This window comes from Delphinapterus leucas, chromosome 11 (genome assembly GCF_059928025.1).
Source record: "Delphinapterus leucas isolate spDelLeu-1000000601 "Yukka" chromosome 11, BTC_Dleu_Yukka2, whole genome shotgun sequence".
In the NCBI taxonomy this organism is placed as follows: domain Eukaryota; kingdom Metazoa; phylum Chordata; class Mammalia; order Artiodactyla; family Monodontidae; genus Delphinapterus; species Delphinapterus leucas.
Genome location: NC_143139.1, coordinates 17,938,077 through 17,965,831, shown reverse-complemented (window position 1 = coordinate 17,965,831; position 27,755 = coordinate 17,938,077). Strand labels below are relative to the sequence as shown.

The following is a 27,755-nucleotide window of genomic DNA, read 5'->3' as shown; positions in this document are numbered from 1 at the left end:
CAGTGAGATGGAATTTAAGCTGTAGAAGTGGGGACAGTTACCTGAAGAGCAGAGGTACCCCCACTAATACATTGGTGTTAGGTGGAGGCTGAAGGGCCAGCAAAGAAAACAGGGAGGTTGGAGGACCAGCCCTTGCTGCAGACTCACTATGTGACCCGCAGTGCACCGTTGTACCTTTGCTGCAGCTCAGCCGTCTAATCTACGTGAGGAGGTGGCTGCAGACAATACCACAAGCCTTTCCACTGTAGAAACGCTGATTCTGTGATGATGTGACTATCACACCACTGTAACACATTCACGTAGTCTAGTTTAAATTTTCATATTGCCCCCGAGTATAAGTTGATCTGCTTTTTCCAGAAACTATGTAAGGAAGAAAGAGTGGAAATATTATACTCACAGACTCAGGAAAGTTAAGTGATTCCAAGAGGTCTGAGTGCAATGTGGAAGGAGGCATTAGTACAATAAATGTATTTCTTTAGTATTCCTGAGTGGGCGTGTGTTTGTCACTACATTTAGGAAGATGGATCTTTTAAACTTAATGTGCACGAGATCAGGCCTAAGCATCTTAGGGGGTTACCTATATTATTTATTACAAATAAGCAGGACTACATTTGTGTCGTATACAATCAATACTGATATATTCAAGTGCAGAATTAATGAGTCCTTGTGATTGGGGTGCACAGCACAGGATTAAACGGATGTTCATGGAATGATGAGGGAGGTGAGGGCTGAAAAAAATTCAAAGAAGGCAGCATCGAAACTAGATGTGCGTGTGCCTTTGATTCAGTTTCAAGAATGGCGCCATTATCATAACACCTTTGAATTTTTAAAAAGCCTTATTAATAGTTTACAATGTGGGAGTAATTAAATGTTGACAAATTGTTTATAAAGTATTCTTATTTGACCATTTATGTATCTATTTATGCACGGTTGCTTAATACACATTTTGGGGGCACCCTGAGGAAATTGAGGTAATATCATATGTTCAAAATTAAACATTTAGTGAGTAAATGTGATTGGAAAGCACATAGTATGTTCCTGGACTATAGGGTACATGGACAGTTACATTGAAAGATGAGATCCCAAAACAGCCTTACCTGTACACAGTGGTATACCCAGTTACAGTTCAAGATGTTTTCCAGAATTAGGATATAACAATGCCATAATTTCCTTTGCTTGGACGTTTTCAAATACGTCTTCTAATGCTAGAAGTCAACTCCCCGTTTTTCAAAGTAAACATTTGCTCTGTAACCAAAAGCAATACTTTAAAAAATAAAATTGTTGAATAAAATGTATCTGGGAGTTGTGCAAGACAGAGATAACTGATTGTGTTCTGGAGAGGAATTGGGTGGCTCAGGAATATGAGTGAGGACAACATAATTTTGGTGCCTTTGAATTATTCTCAATTATATGTGTTTTACATATTTAAGTGTACATACAACTTAAAAAGGAAGTTTAGAATTTATTCTATTTAAAGATTCCTCTCCAGACCCACCTCACCCACCCACCTCCACCCCCCACTTCAAAGAATATTCATTCCTCATCAATTCTGTGATCATATCTTCTAGGATCACGAGTATAGTTATTAAGACATTTCAGCCATTAATATCTGTTCATTGAGCCAACAAGCGATAATGCAGAGTTTGAAACACTTTTACACAATATGCCTAATTGGAAACAGTTTGACTGTATTAAATGTGCCTTTTATGTAAATCTATGTAATTATCAATTTAGGAGTTGCGGAGCTAGAATTATAGTGTGCTTTTTTTCAAAGAGAAGAGCTACAGGGAAGTATCATAGAAATTTGGACTTGAAGAGAAAGTTTACCCAGAAGAACAGACATTTACACCAGAACACAGTGTCATTATTTTCCAGAAATGAATGTATAAAATATTATCTTTATTGTTTTAAGCATTTCCCTTTATTGCAGGATTTGGCACTTAGTGTCTGGAAGTGTTTCTCTGAGCTTTTGCTTTGTGATAGGAGGTTTGAAGTGGACCCAGACATATGAGCCATGGGTCAATCTATGAGGAATGCACAGAAAAAGTATTTTTTCAGGAATACCGACTAGTTTCATTTAACGATGACAAAGCAGGTTAACTGCACTTTCCGGCAATATTCAGAGTTTACAGGTTTAATATAATGTGGTTGATTCTCAAATGTTATGAAGGGCCATCAGGATCAAAGGGGAAGTGATAAATTAGGAGATTGGGATTAACATATACACACTGCAATATATAAATAGATAACTAGGGCTTCCCTGGTGGCGCAGTGGTTGAGAGTCCACCTGCCGATGCAGGGGACACGGGTTCGTGCCCCGGTCTGGGAAGATCCCACATGCCGCAGAGCGGCTAGACCCGTGAGCCATGGCCGCTGAGCCTGCGCGTCCGGAGCCTGTGCTCCGCAACGGGAGAGGCCACAACAGTGAGAGGCCCGCGTACCAAAAAAAAAAAAAAAAAAATAGGTAACTGACAAGGACCTACTGTATAGCACAGGGAACTCTACTCAATGTTCTGTAATAACCTATATGGGAAAAGAATCTGAAAAAGAATGGAGATGTATATATATATATATATATATATGGATATTTATATATGTGTGTGTGTGTGTGTGTGTATAACTGATTCACTTTGCTGTACACCTGAAACTAACACAACATTGTAAATCAACTAGACTCCAATAAAAACTTAAAAAAAAAATTACATTCATCAAAAAGAAAAGAGAGACAGATGCCCAAATTCTAGTCTGTGTTTTATCCTGGGAGTCCTTTCCATCTTTGCGAAGATCAGTTAAATCACAAGAGCACAGTCAGCACCATGGCCGGGTGAGCCTGGCGGTTAATAAGCTCGCTCCCCGACATGGTCTTCGGAAACCTCTTGGGATATGGTGCGACCACTAGACTAGAGATGCCTTAAGTAGGCTCTGTGACTTGGCTTCCCCCAGGCTCCCCACCATGCCTGTTGTGTTTGTTCCCAATGGGCACTCAACTGGCTGACATTAATCTGTGGGGAGCTGCCAGAAGAACCAGAATCTTGTTACCAAAGAACAGGTGGAAGGAAGATTCCAAATTAACTGAGACAAGTTTCTGCCTGGGATGCCCTGATGTGGTAGGAGTCAAATACAGGGTAAATATGAGACGACATCAAGGAACTTGTGCTGATCAGCTGAGTTGGTGCTCAGACAAGTCCATGTCCTGGGGGAAATTTGTAGGGAAATTTTAATAGTTGGGGAATGGCCGAGACCTTAATATTTGTAAGATGTCTACCGGCAAAAAAACGATGCTTTGGTTTGCTGAAGTAAGAAAAACTTAGAGGTGCCCTGCTGTGGAGTCAAGACATGGGTGGACAGGAGCACTTAGGACTCAGTAATAAAAGAAAATCTAATGGAAGCTATAGACTCATTTGGGATGGTCAGAAGTAATAGATATATATTTAGTTATATTTATATGATATTTCTGATATGTGATATATTTGAGCTTTTACTATGTATGAGGCATCAAGGTAGGGACTTTTTATACATTTCTTACTTTAATCCTTGCAACCACCTTATTGGAGAGGAAAAGCCATTATCCTCATTTTGTGTAATGGGGAAACTGAGGCAGTTGACAACTTGGTTAATGTCTCACTGGCAGAAAGCCATGGGATTTGGATTTGCAGTTGCAATATTTTCCGTTGTAAGCACTCATAAGATGTTGCGGTAGAAGAGAGCACCCAGGGCTGTGTTGTGTGTGTGTGTGTGTGTGTGTGTGTGTGTGTGTGTGTGTATGAGGGAGGAGGAGCTATTTCTGTCACCTGTACTCTTCCCTTGCCTAGACTGGGATGGTGGAGAATCATTGCATTTCGTTAAATGACAGATTATTTTGTCTTCACCAGTAGGCAACCATACGTTGGTCATGTACCCAGAAGTCGCACATGCATCGATTTAGGTGGCAGAGTTTGCCTTGAATGTACTATTATAATTTAGAATTTGGGAAAAGAATGAAAAACACAAGCAAATACAATTCTTCCTTTTCTCTTGAAGTTTGTTGGTATCCACAGAGAACACTGTAGGTCCTGTGTCTTCTAGGAGACTACACCCTCCTGAGCACTAATTTCATATATACCCTGACTTATCACCTCAAAAATATTTTGAATGGAATAAATTCATTTTAGTTATATCTCTTTCCTTTACTAAATCCCTTACCTCTCTAGCTGACATTTTCTTTCTTCTAAAACAGAAATAGTTTTTATGACAGCATTTTGAAGACGCTAAGAGTTAGTCATCTAATGTCTATTAAAAGGGAGAGGTGATAAAAACAGTTATTTGTGAATTGAGCTAGACTTAGTAAAATTCCTATTTGCCATGATAATTGACCTGATTTAAAAGTATGTAAATCATTCTGAACTGCTTGTTCTTGTTTCTCCAGATGCAATCTTCCTCCTTTGTCAAGTGAATACACTAAGGATGTTGGATCCAAAAGTCATTTAGTGACGGCTAACCCCAGCATAATTCGGCAAAGGTAAAGTTTATGACTTCTGTTTGTGAGGAATTAAAAGGAAGGCTTTCGAAATATTTAACATCGTAAAGGCAGTGAACATAATTCAGTTTGGGAAACAAAGAAGAAAACCATCTGGACAGGCAGGAAGGATGAAGGAGGGAATTGTAAATAAACTAGACAGGATTATGGGAATCCAAACACTATTTCATGCTTCCTCTGGGATTCCGTTTCTTGCCTTTAGAGATGGTAAAAATAACATGTGAATCCATCATTTTGCTCACAGAAGTAATATTATATCGTGCTTACTCATTACTACTACTTTCCAATTTGTTGGCTTCAGTCCCAACTCATTGATTGGCACTGATTGGTGAACGGAAGTCATATCAACTTTATTAAAGAGTAAAAACAGAGAAGTGACCACTTTACTGCATATGCACGCATGAAAGTAGCAATATTGTGGGAATGTACAAGAATGTGTGATTATATGATGTTACAATATAGTACGTCACATGATATTCCGTCAGATTTGGGAAAGCAGATGGAAAATTCTTACTCTAGTATCGATTCCAGAAATCTTGGCAGCTGCTGTGGGAGCTTCTGGGGGTCGTCGGTTTCTAGCGGTAAGCTGTGAGCTGTTTATCCAAGGACTGTTTGCTGTGAGCTGTTTATCCAAGGAGCTGTTTATCCAAGGACTGTTCATCATAGAGAGTGACTCAATCTCTGTGAAAAGAAGAGTCGAACATTGCCCTATGCTCTCCCATGTACACTAGCAGTTAATAGTGAAATACCCAGATATTCTAAGCTCAGGCATTTGCCACCTAAGGAAGTCTTATCCGAGTGAACAGCACTTGTGTGTCACTTGATAAACAATGCTACACTACTTGTTTTGGTTCATAAGTAAGTATATTCCCATAAAATAGATGTTGGGAAACGCAACCAATTTTTAATTTGACAGATACTGTGAAATTACACTTCCAAAATGTACCATTTACTTCCTCTTCGGTCATGGATCAGACTGCCTGTTTTCCAATACTGAAAACATTATGTGCTGTTCATCTTTTAAATTTTTGTCAGTTTGCTGAGTTAAAAATGATACATTATTTTTTACTTAATATTTTTTTTTAATATAAGAAGGGCTGAGTGGGTATTGACTATTAGTATTTTTTCTTCTGTGAATTGCCTGTTTGCATTCTTTGCTCATTTCATACTTTTTTCTTTTTACAAACTATTTTCCTGTTGATTTATAAGAACTGTATAGATATTAAGTCTTTGTTTGCTATATATGGAGCAAATATTTTCTTCTAGTCTGTTTAACATCTGTCCTATCAGAACTCAACATTTTTATACAATGAAACTTGTTAGTCTTTTCCTTTTTTTAAAAAAAAAAAAACTATCTTTAGACAGTCTTCCTTACCCACATCTCCTCCACTGAGAAAATATTATCCTGTATATTTTTAGTGCATTTATAGTTTCATCCTTCATACTTAAGGAATTTAATCCATGTGACTATCTTTATTTTTATAACACTGATCTTAATGTTTTTCCACAAAAATATATGTTCGTTATAAGAAATTAAGAGAGAAAAATACAAAGAAGATGGTAACAAAAAGAATCACCCCAAACCTCACCGTTTGTGAATAACTATAACTAACACGAGGTACACTTTTTTCAGATATTCAATATATTCTTCAGAACTTTGAAGATATTGTTTCATTATCTTCTGGCACCCAGAGTTGCCAACCAAAAATCTAATGGAAATTTATTCATTTCTTTGTTTGAGGGAAATCTTTCTTTCCTTCCTCCACTAAAACTTATACATTTCTTTTTACCATTTGAATTCAGAAAGTTTACCAAGATGTATCTCAGAGTGGGTCTCTTTTTTCATTAATGTTGCTTGGCACATTAATGAGAGGTCTTTTGAGTTGGAAGACGTGGAGGTGTAGTGGTTATGAGTCTGTCCTCTAAAGCAAGATGACTTGGTTTTCGCTTCCTGCTCGCCCACTCACAGCTGTGTGAGCTTGACTGAGTTACTTAACACTTCCTCCTTCAGTTTCCTCATCTGTAAAGCAGGGATAATAATACTTAGTTTAATTCATACTTACAATGAATTAAACTACATATATATGTAGATGTATATATGTGTAAATATGTGTGTGTGTATATATGTATATTATAATTATATATATGCTTAGAACAGTGCCTGGTATATTGTAAGCACTATATAAACGTTAGCTATCATTAGTATTGCTTTTCATCTTTGTGAACATTCTCTCTCTTATATGCCTGATTATTTCCTCTTCTTCATTATATTTGCTCTCTCTTTCTAGTCCTCCTATTAAGTGGATATTAGAACTACTAGATATTTCTAACTCTTTCCTTGTACCATGTCGCTTTGTGTGTGTATATGTGTGTTGTGTCCCAAGAATAACCCCTTTCAGCTCAGTAAATCGTATTTTAGTTGTGTTCATTCTGCTATGTAGTCTACCATTTCCACTTCTTAATTGTATTTTTATTTTTTGTGAGCTAAATTATTTTTCTCATAGCAGCATATTTTTTATGGATATAATATCCTCTTAGGTTTCGTCAAGACTGTATAAATGGACTTAAAAGTTTTGTACTTTTGTTCTTTCTATATTCAGATTATTCTTCCTATGTTTTGGACTTAATGCTACATATATGATTTGACATTTTCCAAAATTTGTACTTTAGTTTTCTGTTCATTTTTGTATGGTAAGCCTTTTTGCTGTCAGTGAATATAGTTTTATAGGTATATTACTTTCATAATAAACAGTTAGTTTAAAAAATGTCACTGAAAACCAAAACTGTCAGTCAAATTTGTGAGTTAGTATTGAATAACTTAAATGAATGACCAAAAATCAGTGCTCTATATTTAATTTTTAGTGTGATTTGTTTGCTGACATAAACTAATGTAGCATAGCAAGGAGTTGGGAAGAATAAGAAAACAAAACATTTCTCTTTTACAGTTTAGTTATTGACTCTCACTCAGTCTTGGGATTTTTGTGGGTTTTTGTGAGAGGGCTTGGGGGTCTGATCAGGAAGATGTCAGAAAATCAACAATGATGATGATGTCTCTTTAATTCAATTAAGTGGATTGGGGTTCTGGAAATCATAAAAATGTGCAATTTTTAAAGTTGGCAAGGGTTCATATCAGATTCAAGAGAATGAGCAAAAGGTCAAGAAAACACAGAAATATTTTTCTTTGATTATTTAAATTTTTTTTAGATAACTTCAGATTCACAAGAAGTTGCAAAACAAAAAAAAGTACAGGAAGGTCCTTTGTACTCTTCATCCAGTTTACCCCATTGGTAATGTCTTGCATAACCATAGTATAATACTTTTCCATTCCTGGAGGGGAATGAGACATTCAGTACATTACACTGAAGGACAAAAGAGTCTATTTTTCTACCTGAATATGTGGAGTTGGTGGTAAGATTTTAAAAAGCTCGTGAAAACGAGTATTTATGTAGAACAAGACAGAGCAAGATGAAAGAGAAAGTGAGATTGTGATTTTGAGAAAAATTATAACTACAGGAGGAGAAAGGAAAGGATCAATAATTGTTTGAAGGGAAAAAAGTTCAATATAAAGAATTAATGCAAGGCAAGCAAGAGTCATTATGATTAATGCTGGGTCAACATTTAGTCAGTGTTTTTATGTGCCAGGTTCTATGTTCTTTATATGCATTGCCTCATTTAATCTCAAAATAATCCTAATAAGGAAGTATTTTAATGTGTGTTTTTACAGAAAAACAAACGTGACATAAGTTTTGTCATCTGCTTATATTCACAGCTGCTGGTCATCAGTCTGGGACTTCACCCAGACTTGTCTCAATCCAAAACCCATACTCTTAACCAGTGACCATCGCACACCCCATCTTTCCAGGTGACCCATATGTTGCACAAGGAGACAATTGAGTTTCCACAAGTGATAAGTCATTTTGGGAAAAGGGAGTGAAAGTTTTTTCACTTAACAAAGTATATTCAATGTTGCAAGGTTTTTGAATACAAAATCAAAATGCATATAGCAGTTCCATTTTGTGAAATATGGAAAAATATATCCCAGTAACATCAGATACTTTTATATACTTAACAGTTAGACAATGGGAATTCCCTGGTGGTCCAGTGGTTAGGACTCGGCGCTTTCACTGTTCCGGCCAGGGTTCAATCCCTAGTCAGGGAACTAAGATCCCGCAAGCCACGTGGCTCGGCCAAAAAAGCAAACAAACAATTAGACAAAAAAGCAAACCCTCTATAGAAAAATTACGGAATTTTATTGAGGGACATTTTGGACAACCTAAATGTCAAATAATATTAATTCTAATGATTCTTGCTTAACCTTGTGCTAATTCTTTATATTGAACTTAATGTTAACGAACAGGTTTACTTTGCCTCTTAAACATTTAATTTTTGACCCTTTCCTTTCTCCTTCTGTAGTTATCAGATTCACATATATATAGACCCTTAATATATGACAGAGGTAATATTGTAGATCAGAGACAAAAGGACAAATTTTCCAAAATGATGTGGAGACAGTGAGGTATCTATGAAATTATACCTCTACCTCATACCTTATACCAAATATCATTTCCAGATGCTTAAGACCTAACTTTGAAAAGCAAAACAAGCAAGCTTGTAGAAAATAACATAGGTCTTGTGATTTCTTATATAAGAATCACATAGCACTAAATAGAAGGGAAAAGACTGATAAGTTTGATTTACTAGAATTGGGAACTTTTATTCATAAAAAGACGTGGTAGAAGTAGGGCAGATACAACCACATTTTAGAGGAAGACAACTAACAAAGGACTTGGATCCAGAATATACAAATAATTCTTTTATGTGTAATTTGGAAATAAATTAATTGAATATGAAAAACAGAAAACCGGTAGGAAAATAAGTCAAAGAGTTGAACCAGACTTCATAGAGCTCTCCAAATAGCCAATAAATGAATGAATAGATGCTCTACCGCATTAGTAATCAGAAAGAATGCAAATAAAAATCCTTAGGAGATATCATTACACATCCACCAGGTTGGCAGAACTTATTCCAACTGTTAGTGAGGATGTGGACCCGAAAGTACCATATATGCTATTTGGAGGGAATATGGTTCCAACCACTCTGGAATGTGTTTTGATGTTATGTAGTAGGGTTGAAGATACACATGCTCCATGCCCTAGCAGTTCCACTCCTAGGTATATACCCTAGAGAAAAACAGTATTTATAAGAGAGAAATGTATAATAATGTTTATAGTAGCTAAAAATTAAAATAGTTGATTGTAAATTCATGGTGGAATGAATCAATGAATTCAGGTATGTTCACATAGTGGAATGCTTTACCACCACCAACTATGACTACCCACAATAAAGTGGGTGAACTTCAAAAACCTGATATTGACAAAAAGAAGGGAGTCATAAAAAATACAGTAGGGGGCTTCCCTGGTGGCGCAGTGGTTGAGAGTCCGCCTGCTGATGCAGGGGACACGGGTTCGTGCCCCGGTCCTTGAAGATCCCACTTGCCACGGAGCAGCTGGGCCCATGAGCCATGGCAGCTGAGGCTGCGCGTCCGGAGCCTGTGCTCCGCAACGGGAGATGCTGCAACAGTGAGAGGCCCACGTACAGCTGAAAAAAAAAAAAATAAATACAGTAGGATGTTCATATAAAGATAAAAATAAAACTAATTAACAGGATGGTTTAGAGACACATCCATAACAATTCGGAGGACCAACAAGTGGTTCCTTTTCAGGGGAGGAGAGTGTTGGATTCAGGAAGTTTTTTATTCAGATCTTGTAGTCTCCTCCCAAAGCTTTGCACACCCAAGATGCTGGCAGTGTCTTGAGCTTTCATGTGACTAAAAATCAAATTCGTTGGGCAAAGATGTGTAGTGGAAATGCCTAAGTACCACTGATTTTCATGGCTGTCCTCCAGATCCTTGATTCTTATCAAAATATTCCATTGAGAGTTATAAGCACTATGAGTTTTCACTACAAAATTCTCGTAGAAAAGATATTGGTATCAAGATAAAACAGGCGTGAGGAAATTCAGTATATACGAGAGGGACCCATAATGATGATTCACACATTATATATATATAATTAATGTGTATATATATATATATATATATATATATTTATTTATTTATAATGTATACATTATTCTGCCTGTAGGAAAAATAAGGTTAGAGAAGGTAATATTCATTGATGTACTTAGTAGAAATTCTCAGTAAGAAGGGGCTCTGCTATAGCCTTTGTTAGGATATCTTGTCTAGAGTACATTTTCAGTTTTTAAAAACAGCTTTATTGAGGTATAATTGATATACAAAAGAAACTGCACATGTTTAATGTGTATAATTTGATGAGTCTGGGCATACGCATACACCGATGATACTATCACCATCATCAAGGTAATAAACATAACCATCGCCTCCAAAAGTTTCCTTGTGCCCCTGTTTTTTTGAGTGTGTGGTAATAAGAACACTTAAGATGAGTTCTATTTTCTTAACAGATTGTTGTTCAATGGGTATATAGTGAACTATTTTTGACAGCACCTAGAACAAAAGGATTAGTTAGGGTGCCCGGGACACAGATTAGAAAGGGCTTTGCAGTCTCATCCAACTTCTGATTGCATTTTTATGGGTTAGAGAAGTTATTCTAATGTGACAGCAGAGTCTGTTGGATCTTCACACCCACTGCTGTTGTCCTCTTCCTTCCTTTGCTGGGTTTCGTAGGTGGATGGCAACAAGGATCCCTTCACAGGGTTGCCCCTCATTAACATGCAGCAGCTCTAACCCATTGGTCCGCAAACATTTTTGTTCAAATACCCTTTAAAAGAATTTTTTAAATCCATCATTATTTCCTTGATCTTTAAAAAGTTACCTAATTTTTTTTGGCATGAAGTTAAATTGTTGCCAAGCATGAACTTTCAGAGCTTTCTACATTGTGCATATTTAAATACATATTGTCAAAGTCTCAGAAGTGCAGATTTAGCTTTTTGGATGTTCCATGTCCTCATAGCAAAGCCAGTGTGCTTTGTCAAATTAGTTCATTAAGTTGAGTTGACTTTCTGTCAGAAAAAGGCAGACTACATTTTATTCAATTAAGTGCTAAAATGTAACCCCATATGATCATCACACTTCTGAGTTCTAATTATTCAACATATAAGTAAGGTATAGGAGTTGCCAAGAGTTTGTCCCCTGGATAAAATAAGGCACAGCCTCCATCTATTTCTTATAAAGATCTTTTTGCTTTTTCTCAGGGGTCACTTCTTCAGAAACGATGTACCTTACAAATGTTTCTTTGTTTGGTTGCCTGGTGGCTTTTACACTCTGGGGCACTGCATCATTATAATATTTGGGATAATAGGAGGTATGTCTTTTGTGAAGTGGAAAAGGGAAAATTATGAAAGTAGAGTTTGGAAAATAGTTGTTTAGGCTATCAGATTAGTCTTGAGTAAATGTTTTAGAAAAGTGCATATGTGGAATTTGAGGATTTGGAAACTCATGGGGGAAGAGGGAGATTAAAATGGGAGCTTCACAAGAACAAAGTTACAGAGGTGCTCATTCAACAAATATATTTTGAAATCTACTCTGAGACAGAGAGTACAAAGTTGAAGAAAATACAACTCATACCCTGAAGTTGCTTCCAGTCAACAGACATTCTGTAATCTTGGAATCCATAAAGGGGGTCCAGGGGACCCGGAATCCCTTCTGAAATTTATTTTAAAAATTTTATGTATGTGTATTATATATTTTTTAAATCCGATTTTCCAAGGCTTCCATTACTCACAATAGGTTTAAAATTCACTGGCCCAAACTGAGTCATTCTATCAAGTAAAATTAGAGATTACAGTTCTCAAAGCTTGTTTCTTAATTTTTCAATAGAATTGAAAACTCAGTTAGCCATTTTGCCCATATCAGGTGTTCAGTACATATTTGGGCAAATGATGGTTAAAAAATAAAAACTGGAACTTAATTGATTGTCCTGTCATTATATTAATTTTGAGCTTTGAGGCTCCAGCTTGGGCAGTGATTATTATATGCAGCCACAAAAAAGGGCATCAGTGTTCTGAGTGTGTGCTTCCATGTGGGCATATTAGAGGCAGTAGCAGTGAACAGCTTGGGGTCAAGAATCTTTTATCTGTGCTCTTGAGATCCCAGCATGTTTTTTTGGCATACAGGACATGCACAGTAAATGTTTAGGGAGTGAATGAATAAGTGAATATATATATTTTAAATATCCTTCAAACTGAATTTCTGGTTTAAATTGTCTTTAAAAAGGAAATTTAATGAATTTTTTGGTGTCAGTTAAAATGTTTCTATGGTCTTAAACTAAGATAAATTTTTAGTGACATATTTCAAAGCAGTATTAATGAAATGCTTAGCAGGGAAAACTTGGTTCCTCTTTTTTAAAAAAGTTGACATAAATTAAGGAACAAAAAAGTTATCAGAACAAATAGAGTACAAATCATGGTGGAGTTAACCTTTTAAATTTGTAAGTGTGTAGCTTTTAGTTGACTGGAAGGACTTGATATAAGACCCAAATATTTATTTTGAAGTTTCTAATATCAGGTAGAAACTGGGTAATCTCTTTTCGTACAAGTGAAAGAGACTGTCCAATGGTTATCACCCCTAATTTTACTAAAGGCACTTGGGAGTGTAGAGGTATTATCTGGGAGAACAATTGCTTATTTTATTGATGTACTTTTCCAAAACTAATTTGAGCTTTGAGGAGAATGACTTGGATCCAAAGAGGGTTTATAACAACTTCTTTTTAACATTCTACATGACTCATACCTCAGACTGTGTTCCTAAACATCTCCATCTCTTCTGCCCGCTGACTTCTTTTTTCTTTTCTCTCCAAACTTAGAGCAGTTTATCAGTGTTTGCACCAAGGTTTGGCAGTCACTGATAGCCATTCTGCCTAACATCTGCTGTGATATAAGGGAATTAAAAGGCAGATGCTAAAACTGGAACTAGAGAGAGCAAGGAGAAGACAGAGAAGAGATGCCTCTAAAAGGGTGTAGATCTGTATGGAGTTTGTGTCTGGATGAAATAGTTATCCAAGTTTTGGCTTTAAACAGACTTTGTGTTCAAATTCTAGTGCCACTGCTAGTAAGTGCTTCATACTTGCTAGCTATATAAAGTTAGTTACTTAACCTCCCCCTTATGAGTTGAGAATAAAATTATTTACCTTGAGGATTGTTGAGAGATGTAAATGAAATAATGTAGTTGTGGCCAGAGAAGCTATTTTGATTAATACCCAGAATAGCTACTCAGGAGGACTTTCCTGTTGGAATACATCTTGTTCTTGGTTAAAGCATATTTTTTTTTTTTTTTTTTTTTTTTTTTGCGGTACGCGAGCCTCTCACTGTTGTGGCCTCTCCCGTTGCGGAGCACAGGCTCCGGACGCGCAGGCTCAGCGGCCATGGCTCACGGGCCCAGCCGCTCCGCGGCATGTGGGATCTTCCCGGACCGGGGCACGAACCCGTGTCCCCTGCATTGGCAGGCGGACTCTCAACCACTGCGCCACCAGGGAAGCCCTAAAGCATATTTTTAATACATTATTGGGCTCATCGAATTTAGGGAATCTCCAAGAGTATCTGCATACTTCTCCCCCAAACAAACAAAAAACCCCAAAACACAAAACAGAAAATCATGAACCTAAAACCAGACCAAGCATTGTGAACTATAAAATTCTGATACTAAAGCTGAGAACAGGAGACCAAGCCCTGGATTCACCATGTTAATGTGTGCCCCATATTAAGCCTTGATAAGGGACAATGTGGTCCCAAGTCATATTAGCAGTCTATGGCTTCTAATAGAAGCAAACACAAATTTCTTCTAGAGGAAAGCTCTCAGAGTACCACCTTCAAACAGATATAAGCTCATAAGGAAACACTGAAATTCACAATATTGAAAGTCCTCAGAGATAAAAAGTAAACAAAAATTGTGGATAGACACGCCTGAGAATTTACTGAAATTGTCAGATGAAATATATTACTAAGTATGAAATTCTTATAGAAAAAATAAATATGAATCAAAATTCAAAATTTTGAAATATCAAGATTATATCAAAATTACCTAGATAGCTTTAAAAAAGAACCAAGTAGGAATTTTATTTTATTGTTTTAAAAATATTTATTTATTTATTTGGCTGCATTGTGTCTTAGTTGCAGCATGTGGGATCTTTCATTGCAGCATGGGACTCTCTAGTTGTGGCCTGCGGGCTCTAGAGTGTGTGGGCTTAGTTGCCCCATGGCATGTGGGATCTTAGTTCCCTGACCAGGGATTGAACCCTCCTCCCCTGCATTGGAAAACAGATTCTTAACCACTGGACCACCAGGGAAGTCCCCCAAATAAGAAATTTAGAAATGAAAATATAATTGTTGAAATGGACAGACATCAGATTAGACATAACTGAAGAGAGAATCAGTGAACTGGAAAATAGAGCAAATAATTTTTTAGATACAAAGATATAGAAAATATGAAGACAAGACAAAGAAACTTGGAGACTGGAATAAGAATGACTACCAGTCCAGTCTTTCTTTAAATGGAATTGTGGAATTATAAAATAGAGGTAAAAGTTGAGACTTCTTCAGAGTTAAAGAGTAATGTAATCTATGAATACAAGAAACAAAGTATCAAACATGAATTAAATTTTTAAAAAATGCAAACGTAGACCATTTTAGTAAAATTGAACTAAAGATAATAAGAATCTTTTAAAAGCAGCTGGAGAAAAAAGACATTACCTGCAAAAGAATGATCATTACACTAAAAGCAGACTTCTTCCAACAGTAAAAATGGAAGTCAGAAATCAATGGGAAAAAACAAATGGAATCTAATTAAACTTAAAAGCTTTTGCACAGCAAAAGAAACCATAAGCAAAATGAAAAGACAGCCCTCAGAATGGGAGAAAATATTTGCAAATGAAGCAACTGACAAGGGATTAATCTCCAAAATATACAAACAGCTCATTCAGCTCAATATCAAAAAAACAAACAACCCAATCCAAAAATGGGCAGAAAACCTAAACAGACATTTCTCCAAAGAAGATATACAGATTGCCAAATAGCACATGAAAAGATGCTCAACTTCACTAATTATTAGAGAAATGCAAATCAAAACTACAACTAGGTATTGCCTCATACCAGTCAAAATGGCCATCAACAAAAAATCTACAAACAATAAATGCTGGAGAGGGTGTGGAGAAAAGAGTACCCTCCTACACTTTTGGTAGGAATGTCAATTGGTGCAGCCACCATAGAGAACAGTATGGAGGTTCCTTAAAAAACTAAAAATAGAACCACCATATGACCCAGCAGTCCCACGCCTGGGCATATACCTGGAGAAAACCATAATTCAAAAAGGTACATGCGCCCCAGTGTTCATTGCAGCACTATTTACAATAACCAGGACATGGAAGCAACCTAAACGTCCATCAACAGAGGAATGGATAAAGAAGATGTGGTACATATATACAATGGAATATTACTCAGCCATAAAAAAGAACAAAATAATGCCATTTGCAGTAACATGGATGGACCTAGAGATTGTCAGACATAGAAAGATAAATATATGATATCACTTATATGTGTAATGTAAAAAAAAAAGGGTACAAATTAATTTATTTACAAAACAGAAGTAGAGTCACAGATGTTAAAACTTATGGTAAGCAGGGGATTGGGGGTGGAAGATAAATTGGGAGATTGGGATTGACATATACATACTACTATATATAAAACAGATAACTAGTAAGAACCTGCTGTATAGCACAGGGAACTCTACTCAATACTCTGTAATGGCCTGTATGGGAAAAGAATCTAAAAAAAAAAAAGAGTGGATATATGTATATGTATAACTGATTCACTTTGTTGTACGCCTGAAACTAACACAACATTGTAAATTAACTATACTCCAATACAAATTTTAAAAAAATGAAATCAGTGGGAAAATATCTTCAAAATGCTGAGAGAAGAAACTATCAACACAGGAGTGTGTACAAATTGTCTTTCAAGTAAGAAAAACATTTTCTGTAAAAACAGACAGATTATTTACCATCAGCAGACCTTCACAGAAAGAAATTCTAAAGAATGTATTTCAGGAAAAAAGAATGTTACTTTAGAAGGAAAATCTGGGATGGCAAAGAAATTGGTAAACATATAAACAAGTCTAAATGAACCTCACCCATATGAAATAAAAATTATACATTATCTTTACGTATGATTTGTAGAAGCCACAGATACGGAGAGCCTGCTTTAACGGATGTGAGTATCCATGGACTGGGTCCTGGAACCAATTCCCTGCAGATACCAAGGGATGATGGTACTGGAAGATAGCATCACTTAAATGGGGAGGGAGAGACTGAAGTGTTTTAAAGCTCTTGTTTCAGTTATTTATTGCTCAATAACAAATCATTCGCCATGTCTTAAATAACAACAGTCATTTTAGTGTCTTTCACAGTTTCTGTGGGTCAGGAATTCAGGAAGGACCAGGCTCAGGAGATCTGGCTTATGATCTCTCATCCGGTGACTGGAGTTGAAATGGTGAAGGATTGGAGCAGCTGGGGTTGGCTGGGCATCTCTCTTTCTCCATCTAGTCTCAGGGATCTCCATGTGGTCTCTCCTTGTGAGCTTGTTTGGGCTCCCTCACAGCATGCCAGCCTCAGTACAGTGGGATTGTTTGTATGGTAGCTGGCTTCCACCAAAGCTAGTGTCCAAAGCGAACATGGCAGAAGTCGTGACATTTGTATAACCTCACAATGGAAATGACATATAGGTCAGTTCCATCACATTCTATAGGTTGAGGCAATCACAAAGGCCCACCCAGCTTTGAGAGGAAAGAGTCCTAGCACGGATCTGCCTGTTGTTAGGAGAAGTGTCAAAGTCACATTTTTAAAAGAATATGTATGATAGGAGATGTTATTGTGGTCATCTTTGGAAAATATAATCTGCCTTGGGTCACAACAATTCATATCCCTTGCCCATTCAAAATAACATTAGTCTTTCCCTGAAGACCCTCAAGACTTACTCCATCACAGCATCAACTTCAAGTCCCAGGATCTCCAAAGAATTGAAAGAAGGAACAGCAACAACAACAGAAACCCAGAAAAGAAATAACCTGAAAACAAAAGTACAGCAGAGGGGATCTAAAATGCTAAAGTTGATTCTTTGAAAAGTTGATAAATAAAAATTACTTAAAATAGACCTTTTATAATTTTTCTACAAATCTGTCCTAAAAATAAAGGGAAAAAAAACCTAGTGTGTACAAGCACACATATCATGTTGTAAATAATTTGAAAACATTTGCACTCTTTAGACATACAAAAATATATCAGTGGTTTTGTAACTAGTGTCCATATTGATGGAATATTATGCAATGATATTATGGAATAATATTCATGAATAATTTTAACAAATGGTAAAATGCCCACATAGTAAGTGAAAAAATAAGTATATAAATGCGTATGCTTCAACTATGTAAAACTATATGCATAGAAAATCCCTGAGGAAATAAATCAACATTTTCCAAATTGGCTGCAAACTTTTATAATAGGAAAAAAATCATTAAAAGCAAGCCTTATTATTTTACCTTTTCTCCTAATGTTAACTCCCTTTGATGATACAGTAGCCCTATGAGTTAGAAGAGCAGACAATAGAATGAAGCCCTGATTTTGTGTGTGTGTGTTCCTGCCTTTCCAGATCTGAGTAAGATTGGCTTGGACCCCAAATTTTATGTACTGAATTCAGAAAGTCAGAACATTCTGTGCATCTTTTCAGGAACATTGTCTTGGGAGCAGTGGAAGTGAGCCTGGCAACAAGACCCCACCTCCTGACATGGAGTAGTTATCACATCAGTGTCCATTTGTTTCTTTCCTTTCTCTTTCCCTCTCTGAAGCTCTAATCCTCAGCATTAAGTAGCAGGTCAGATCAAATGTTACTTTAAAAGAATAATTAGTACATAATTAGTAAATACTGGAATAGCCTAATTTCTCATGATACTTTTATGCAGATCCATTGAGAGTAGGTTGCACTCCAGTGAATAAAACATTAAGGGGTTGACCCAGAAGGAGTACCAGCTTAAGAATTTTTACACAGGATTTATATTGACTATCAACATGTTGAATTATAAGAACATGTCTCTTTTTCCATCCCCTCACTTTCAGTCTGTATGTGTCCCTAGGTCTGAAATGGGTCTCTTGTAGACAGCATATATATGAGTCTTGTTTTTGTATCCATTCAGCTAGTCTATGTCTTTTGCTTGGAGCATTTAATCCATTTACGTTTAAGGTAATTATTGATATGTGTGTTCCTATTACCATTTTCTTAATTGTTTTGGGTTTGTTACTGTAGGTCTTTTCCTTCTCTTGTGTTTCCTGCCTAGAGAAGTTCCTTTAGCATTTGTTGTAAAGCTGGTTTGGTGGTGCTGAATTCTCTTAGCTTTTGCTTGTCTGTAAAGGTTTTAATTTCTCCATCAAATCTGAATGAGATCCTTGCTGGGTAGAGTAATCTTGGTTTTAGGTTTTTCTCCTTCATCACTTTAAATATGTCTTGCCACTCCCTTCTAGCTTGCAGAGTTTCCGCTAAAAGACCAGCTGTTAACCATTTGGGGATTCCCTTCTGTGTTATTTGTTGTTTTTACCTTGCTGCTTTTAATATTTTTTCTTTGTATTTAATTTTTGATAGTTTGATTAATGTGTGTCTTGGTGTCTTTCTCCTTGGATTTATCCTGTATGGGACTCTCTGTGCTTCCTGGACTTGATTAACTATTTCCTTTCCCATATTAGGGAAGTTGTCAACGATAATCTCTTCAAATATTTTCTCAGTCCCATTCTTTTTCTCTTCTTCTTCTGGTACCCCTATAGTTTGAATGTTGGTGCATTTAATGTTGTACCAGAGGTCTCTGAGACTTTCCTCAGTTCTTTTTATTCCATGCAAATGGAAATCAAAAGAAAGCTGGAGTAGCAATTCTCATAAAAGACAAAATAGACTTTAAAATAAAGACTATTACAAGAGACAAACAAGGAAACTACATAATGATCAAGGGATCGATCCAAGAAGAAGATATAACAATTGTAAATATTTATGCATCCAACATAGGAGCACCTCAATACATAAGGCAAATGCTAACAGCCATAAAAGGGGAAATCGACAGTAACACAATCATAGTAGGGGGCTTTAACACCCCACTTTCACCAATGGACAGATCATCCAAAATGAAAATAAATAAGGAAACACAAACTTTAAATGATACATTAAACAAGATGGACTTAATTGATATTTATAGGACATTCCATCCAAAAACAACAGAATACACATTCTTCTCACGTGCTCATGGAACATTCTCCAGGATAGATCATACCTTGGGTCACAAACCAAACCCTGGTAAATTTAAGAAAATTGAAATCGTATCAAGTATCCTTTCTGACCACAACGCTATGAGACTAGATATCAATTACAGGAAAAAATCTGTCAAAAATACAAACACATGGAGGCTAAACAATGCACTACTTAATAGCCAAGAGATCACTGAAGAAATCAAAGAGGAAATCAAAAATTACCTAGAAACGAATGACAATGAAAACACAATGACCCAAAACCTATGGGATGCAGCAAAAGCAGCTCTAAGAGAGAAGTTTATAGCAATACAATCCTACCTTAAGAAACAAGAAACATCTCAATAAACAACCTAACCCTCCACCTAAAGCAATTAGAGAAAGAAGAACAAAATAACCCCAAAGTTAGTGGAAGGAAAGAAATCATAAAGATCAGATCAGAAATAAATCAAAAAGAAATGAAGGAAATGATAGCAAAGATCAATAAAACTAAAAGCTGGTTCTTTGAGAAGATAAACAAAGTTGATAAACCATTAGCCAGATTCATCAAGAGAAAAAGGGAGAAGACTCAATAGAGTTAGAAATGAAAAAGGAGAAGTAACAGCTGACACTACAGAAATAAAAGGATCATGAGAGATTACTACAAGCAACTCTATGCTAATAAAATGGACAACCTGAAAGAAATGGACAAATTCTTAGAAATGCACAACCTTCCGAGACTGAACCAGCAGAAATAGAAAATATGAACAGGCCAATCACAAGCACTGAAATTGAAACTGTGATTAAAAATCTTCCAACAAACAAAAGCCCAGGACCAGATGGCTTCACAGCTGAATTCTATCAAACATTTAGAGAAGAGCTAACACCTATCCTTCTCAAACTCTTCCAAATTATAGCAGAGGGAGGAACACTCCCAAACTCATTCTGCAAGGCCACCATCACCTTGATACCAAAATCAGACAAAGATGTCACAAAGAAAGAAAACTACAGGCCAATATCACTGATGAACATAGATGCAAAAATCCTCAACAAAATACTAGCAAACCAACAGCACATAAAAAGGATCATACACCATGATCAAGTGGGGTTTACCCCAGGAGTGCAAGGATTCTTCAATATATGCAAATCAATCAACATGATACACCGTATTAACAAATTGAAGGAGAAAAACCATATGATCATCTCAATACATGCAGAGAAAGCTTTCGACAAAATTCAACACCCATTTATGATAAAAGCCCTGCAGAAAGTAGGCATAGAGGGAACTTTCCTCAACATAATAAAGGCTATATATGACAAGCCCACAGCCAACATCGTCCTCAATGGTGAAAAACTGAAACCCTTTCCACTAAGATCAGGAACAAGACAAGGTTGCCCACTCTCACCACTATTATTCAACAGAGCTTTGAAAGTTTTAGCCACAGAAATCAGAGAAGAAGAAGAAATAAAAGGAATCCAAATTGGAAAAGAAGAAGTAAAGCTGTCACTGTTTGCAGATGACATGATACTATACATAGAGAATCCTAAAGATGCTATAAGAAAACTACTAGAGCTAATCAATGAATTTGGTAAAGTAGCAGGATACAAAATTAATGCACAGAAATCTCTAGCATTCCTATACACCAATGATGGAAAATCTGAAAGTGAAATTAAGAAAACACTCGCATTTACTATTGCAACAAAAAGAATAAAATATCTAGGAATAAACCTACCTAAGGAGACAAAAGACCTGTATGCAGAAAACTATAAGACACTGATGAAAGAAATTAAAGATGATACAAATAGATGAAGAGATATACCATGTTCTTGGATTGGAAGAATCAACATTGTGAAAATGACTGTACTACCCAAAGCAATCTACAGATTCAATGCAATTCCTATCAAACTACCAATGACATTTTTCACAGAACTAGAACAAAAACTTTCACAATTTGTATGGAAACACAAAAGACCCCGAACAGCCAAAGGAATCTTGAGAAAGAAAAACGGAGCTGGAGGAATCAGGCTCGCGGACTTCAGACTATACTACAAAGCTACAGTCATCAAGACAGTATGGTACTGGCACATAAACAGAAATATAGATCAATGGAACAGGATAGAATGCCCAGAGATAAACCCACGCACATATGGTCACCTTATCTTTGATAAAGGAGGCAAGATTATACAGTGGAGAAAAGACAGCCTCTTCAATACGTGGTGCTGGGAAAACTGGACAGCTACATGCAAAAGAATGAAATTAGGACACTCCCTAACACCATACACAAAAATAAACGCAAAATGGATTAAAGACATAAATGTAAGGCCAGACACTATCAAACGCTTAGAGGAAAACATAGGAGAACACTCTATGACATAAATCACAGCAAGATCCTTTTTGACCCACCTCTTAGAGAAATAGAAATAAAAACAAAAATAAACAAATGGGACCTAATGAAACTTAAAACCTTTTGCACAGCAAGGGAAACCATAAACAGACGAAAAGACCACCCTCAGAATGGAAGAAAATATTTGCAAATGAAGCAACTGACAAAGGATTAATCTCCAAAATTTACAAGCAGCTCATGCAGCTCAATATCAAAAAAACAAACAACCCAATCCCAAAATGGGCAGAAGACCTAAATAGACATTTCTCCAAAGAAGATATAAAGATTGCCAGCAAACACATGAAAGAATGCTCAACGTCATTAATCATTAGAGAAATGCAGGTCAAAACTACAATGAGAAATCACCTCACACCAGTCAGAACGGCCATCATCAAAAAATCTGCAAACAGTAAATTCTGGAGAGGGTGTGGAGAAAAGGGAACCCTCTTGCACTGTTGGTGGGAATGTAAATTGATACAGCCACTATGGAGAACAGTATGGAGGTTCCTTAAAAAACTAAAAATAGAACTGCCATACGACCCAGCAATCCCAGTACTGGTCATATACCCTGAGAAAACCATAATTCAAAAAGAGTCATGTTCCACAATGTTCATTGCAGCCCTATTTACAATAGCCAGGACGTGGAAGCAACCTAAGTGTCCATCAACAGAAGAATGGTTAAAGAAGATGTGGCACATGTATACAATGGAATATTACTCAGCCATAAAAAGAAACGAAATTGAGTTATTTGTAGTGAGGTGGATGGACCTAGAGTCTGTCATACAGAGTGAAGTAAGTCAGAAAGAGAAAAACAAATACTGTATACTAACGCATATATGTGGACCTAAGGAAAAAAAAAAAAGGTCATGAAAAACCTAGGGAACAAGACGGGAATAAAGACGCAGACCTACTAGAGAATGGAGTTGAGGATAGGGGGAGTGGGAAGGGTAAGCTGTGACAAAGTGAGAGAGTGGCATGGCTATATATATACTACCAAATGTAAAATAGATAGCTAGTGGGAAGCAGCCGCATAGCACAGGGAGATCAGCTTGGGGCTTTGTGACCACCTAGAGCGGTGGGATAGGGAGGGTGGGAGAGAGAGAGACGCAAGAGGGAAGAGATATGGGAACATATGTATATGTATAACTGATTCACTTTGTTATAAAGCAGAAACTAATGCACCATTGTAAAGCAATTATACTCCAATAAAGATGTTAAAAAAAAGAACATGTCTCTATTAAGTTTCTGTTACTAAATTACTTTAATTTGTTTACTAGAACTTTTTAAAAAAATAAGAGGTCTACTGTTTGATTGGATCTATAAATCGTGATATGCATTTTAACTTAAATGCATATCTGGATATGCTCTCATATCTGTATCTCTATATGACACACACCTGTCCACACAACAACAACCCAGGAGGACAGGCATCTTAATGATCAGGGTCAGGATGTAAATTATTGACATGGGAAGAATATAATTTGGTGGGTCAGATAACATATTTGATAAAGACTATTGCAAGTACTAATGAAGGGAAAGGTAGAAGGAAGAGATGCTTACAAGATAAAAATAACATATTCTTTTGATCAGGGGAGTAGTTTCATATTATAGCATTTATGAGACTGAGCTGCCTTTTACAGCCTCTGGTGACCAGTTAGAAGCTGAGGCATAGTTGACACTGCCTGAGAAGGGTTTGTGCATTGTGGGTACTGCACATGTTAAATTTGATTGACATTTAAAATATAACCATAATGATGGAATATCTATTGTGTATAAAGAAAGGCACGGAAACAGCAATGGGGTGCCAATTTGACTTATAAACAAATTATTTCAGAGAAATGATGGAAGCAACTCTATATTTTCTTGTAAGGCAGCAAAATAAATATGAAGGAAGAAAATACCCACTAGTAGATGAAGCAGTATTATAAATAGTTTCTAAGATGTGTGCAGAATGATCGTCTCCATTTCAAAAGTCAAACAGTGCATGTGAAAGTAGGAAAAATTGATCAGTTCCTTGGAATGGATGAATGAAATGTCAAAGCAAGAAGAGGCTAGTGCAGGACTGTCCCTAGCACTATTGTAAAATCATCGAGTCATAGTTTCATTGGCAGTATTCTTTTTTTCTGTATTACTGATAAATTATATGATAGCATCTTAGATCTGATGGAATATAATTTCTTTTAAATAAATAATACCTGCCAATTACCCAGAAATAAAAATAATTAGGTAGAAAGAAAGAGTGAATGTTTGGAGGCAGAGTGACACATAAAAGAAAGAAACACTAAGCATTGTGTAACCATTATGTACACAGGAGCGACATATGGAGAGGCTAGTAATGCGGGTATTAGCATTATCCTGATTTTTCTGTGACAGTCTTTGTGACAAGTTAAGTGATTTGCTTCAATCAGATATTGTGTCAGAATTGGCTTGAACCTAGGACTTTAGACTCTCTTTTCTTTTCCTGGGAAGTAGTTGGAGAACTATCACCTAGGGGTTTATAGTTGCTATCACAGCTTATATTTAGTTGTTATCTCTGGGAGAGAAGAGAAGAGAAAATTCCAAGAGGCCAATAATGAGTTTACCATTTAAAAGGGAAAGGGAGAATTTTTGATGAAGAGACAATTGGGTGAAACTCCTGAGGAGACAAAAAAAGTGATTTATGACTTTGTAATACTATATTACCAAGATTCTGACAGCAGGAGGAAATGGAAGAGAGAAACAAAAACAAAACAAAACCAAAAAACAGAGGAAGCCACAGATTACTACTGAAACACGAAGAGTCAGCAGGAAAAAGACCCAGGCCACTGCAAGTTAATACAGAAAACCTTTTTATTAAAGTTGAATTTACCATCACTCCTATTTCCAGTTGTTTTTTTGGAGCTGTTTAAAAGAGAAGCATCCCATCACTAAATACTTGCTTGTTGTAGTAGCTTTAAACTCATCCCTTAGTATAATATTTCCCATCTGGGTAAAAGGTAATTGATTACTCATTTTCAGGATAAATTGTGATTACCCCTTACTGGGTTTTCTGCTTCTATTATCTTCCACATTTTTACAATCAATTCTCACAGCCAAATTACCATGTGATATTTTAACTGTGACACCTTCTTTCAGTTCTTCAAATTGCTTTCCTTCAAATGAGGCAGCATCATCACCTTCTATTTCAAGCCACTTCTGCAGTGTGTGTTTTGGGAATACTCTTACACTGGGCACCGCCTGCTCTAGACCACTCCTGCCAATTCTCCGTTGGAGTTGACCTCTGCTCTTCTTAATGACCACTCAGCCTTGTGAGCCACACTCTCTGCTTGGTGTCTTTTTTTCTCATATTGGAGTAGTTTCTGTTCTTTCTGGCTGCTCTCACCTTCCATTAGCTAAGTTTATCAGTCCAAAGAAACCAGCTCTCTCATATGCCACTAAGAACTGGTAGACAGTTCCACAGCATTTTTCAAGTCCATTCATTCTCCCACTTCTAGATGATTATATGCTGTCTTCTCTCTCAAACTTCCAACATCGCCTGCTCATCCCTCTTCTCTGAGGTGATAACCTTGCTTTCCACTTTCCAGAGAAAATAGAAGTGAGAAAAAAGAAACATCCCTGCTCTCACTCCACAATCCCAATCCCTCCTGCCTGGAGTTAATTCGTGTCTTATTCCTTCTTCTTTTTTTTTTTTTTTTTCTAAATGTACCTGTTTGTAGTACAACTTCCCAAATCTTGACCAGTTGTTGAAATGACACTCAGCTGTATAAACAGTCAATTTCAGCTTTTTAAAGAATAAGTCTCGGAACCTTCTCATGTGTTCTAATACCTACTAGGCGCAAGACTGGCATCCTGGAATCTTCCCTCACCATCATCCTAGAGATTCCCTTCCCCTTTCACCTGTATTGATCTCTGAATTCACATAACCTGTATCATCTTCTTTCTTGGATTTTTTTTTTCCATTTTACTGGTGCACATCCTCCAATGGCTTCCCAAGAAAAGGTACAAGGGAATTAAAAGTTTTGAGATCTTGTGTGTCTGAAATTATCTTTATTCTACCCTCAAACTTGATTGATATTTTTGGTAGGATTTTACTTCTTGTTTGGAAATCCTTTTCTTTTAGCATTTTGAAGACATTTCTCCAGTGTTTTCTAGATTCCAAAGTTGCTTTTGAGAAAAGTGATGTCATTCTGATTCCTGATCTTTGTATGTGACCTGGATTTCTGTTTCCCCCTGCATTCCAAACTGGTCTTATCTTTACCTCCTTCTCTTCCTGCACCCCCAGTATTTTGAAATTTCACAATGATGTTCCTTATTATTGGCCTATTTTCATTTATCATGTTAGAACTCAGTGGACCTTTTTAATCTGCAAGCGCATGTCCTCCCACTTTGGGAAATTTTCTTGGGTTATTTCTTTAACTCCGCATTGTTAATTGTCAGTTCTTATCTTACTTGACCTATTAGTACCATGTGACACATTTGATCCTTCTCCCTCTTAATGCATTTTCTCCACTTAGCTTCCAAATCCACACTCTTTTGATTCTCTTGCTGTTTCAGAAGCCACTGCTTCTTAGTAGCTTTTCCTGGCATCTCAACTCCTAAACCTATGAGCATTGGAGTGGTCCAGGAATCTACCCTATAACTTTTCTTTTTCTCTATTTGTTTATTCCCTACAGGATTTCTTCCAGTCTCATGGCTTTAAATACTATATATACTCTGATGACTCCTAAATTTATACTGCAGCCAGGACATAATTCTTTATCTCCATGCTCATATACCCAACTCTCAGCTTGGCTAATCTATTAGGATATCAAATATGAATTTCAAACTTAAAATAATCTGTACAGAACTCCTATTTTTTTTCCCCTTTAAAACTCATGGGTTCTGCCATCTTCTCCATCTGAAAAAATGGAAACTCTATTTTTCCAGTTGTTCGGTTCAAAAACCTTGGAGTCCACCTTAGCTTATCTTTTTCTTTCATACCTTATATTTGATTAAATCCACTGCCAATTCTGATGAACCTTCTTTCAAATATTATAGCCATTTCTCACCTTCTCCACGGCCACTACCCTGGTCCAAGCCATCATCATCTCTCTCCTGAATTACTGCAATAGTCTTCCAACAAATTTTTATGCTTCCGCTCTTACCGCTTGTGCCATTTAGTAGGTTGTTGTCTCTCAGCTACAAACACACTTTCCTTTACAGTGTTTTGTGATGTTGGAACCAGGACAAATCACATTTTTCCTTTGCCACCTGGTTCCCTGTGAGGCTTTCCAATAGGGGGCATTAGACAGAGGCTGGCGGAAGAGGAAGGGGGCCTTTCTGCTTCCTATTGGCATCCTGTGGATTTCCTGTCTACATCCTGTGGGTTTCCTGTCTCTTTATGGGTCTTACGGCATCACCCTAGCAACGGTCCCTTTCCATAGCAGTAGCTCAATCCAACTGGCAGTTTTTTCCAACACATTTAAAACAGTCAACACACAGATGAGAAATTCTTATTCTTCTAGTAATTTGGCATTTGTGAAACCACAACAACCCAATCTAAGCAATAAAGCCTGTTGTAAATATTAGCATAAACTAGAAGAATTAGTCTGT

The 27,755-nt window shown here is 36.7% G+C and overlaps 1 protein-coding gene across 2 annotated transcripts in view; it reads left to right on the top strand.

The window, feature by feature from the left end:
* ST8SIA1 (ST8 alpha-N-acetyl-neuraminide alpha-2,8-sialyltransferase 1) overlaps positions 1-27,755 on the top strand; it is a 163,707-nt gene that overhangs the window by 94,043 nt on the left and 41,909 nt on the right. For both annotated transcript variants that reach the window (XM_022577758.3, XM_089920380.1), the window contains exon 4: positions 4,406-4,498. In XM_022577758.3, the coding sequence (XP_022433466.1) occupies positions 4,406-4,498 (93 nt within the window). The remainder of the gene's footprint in view (positions 1-4,405; positions 4,499-27,755) is intronic.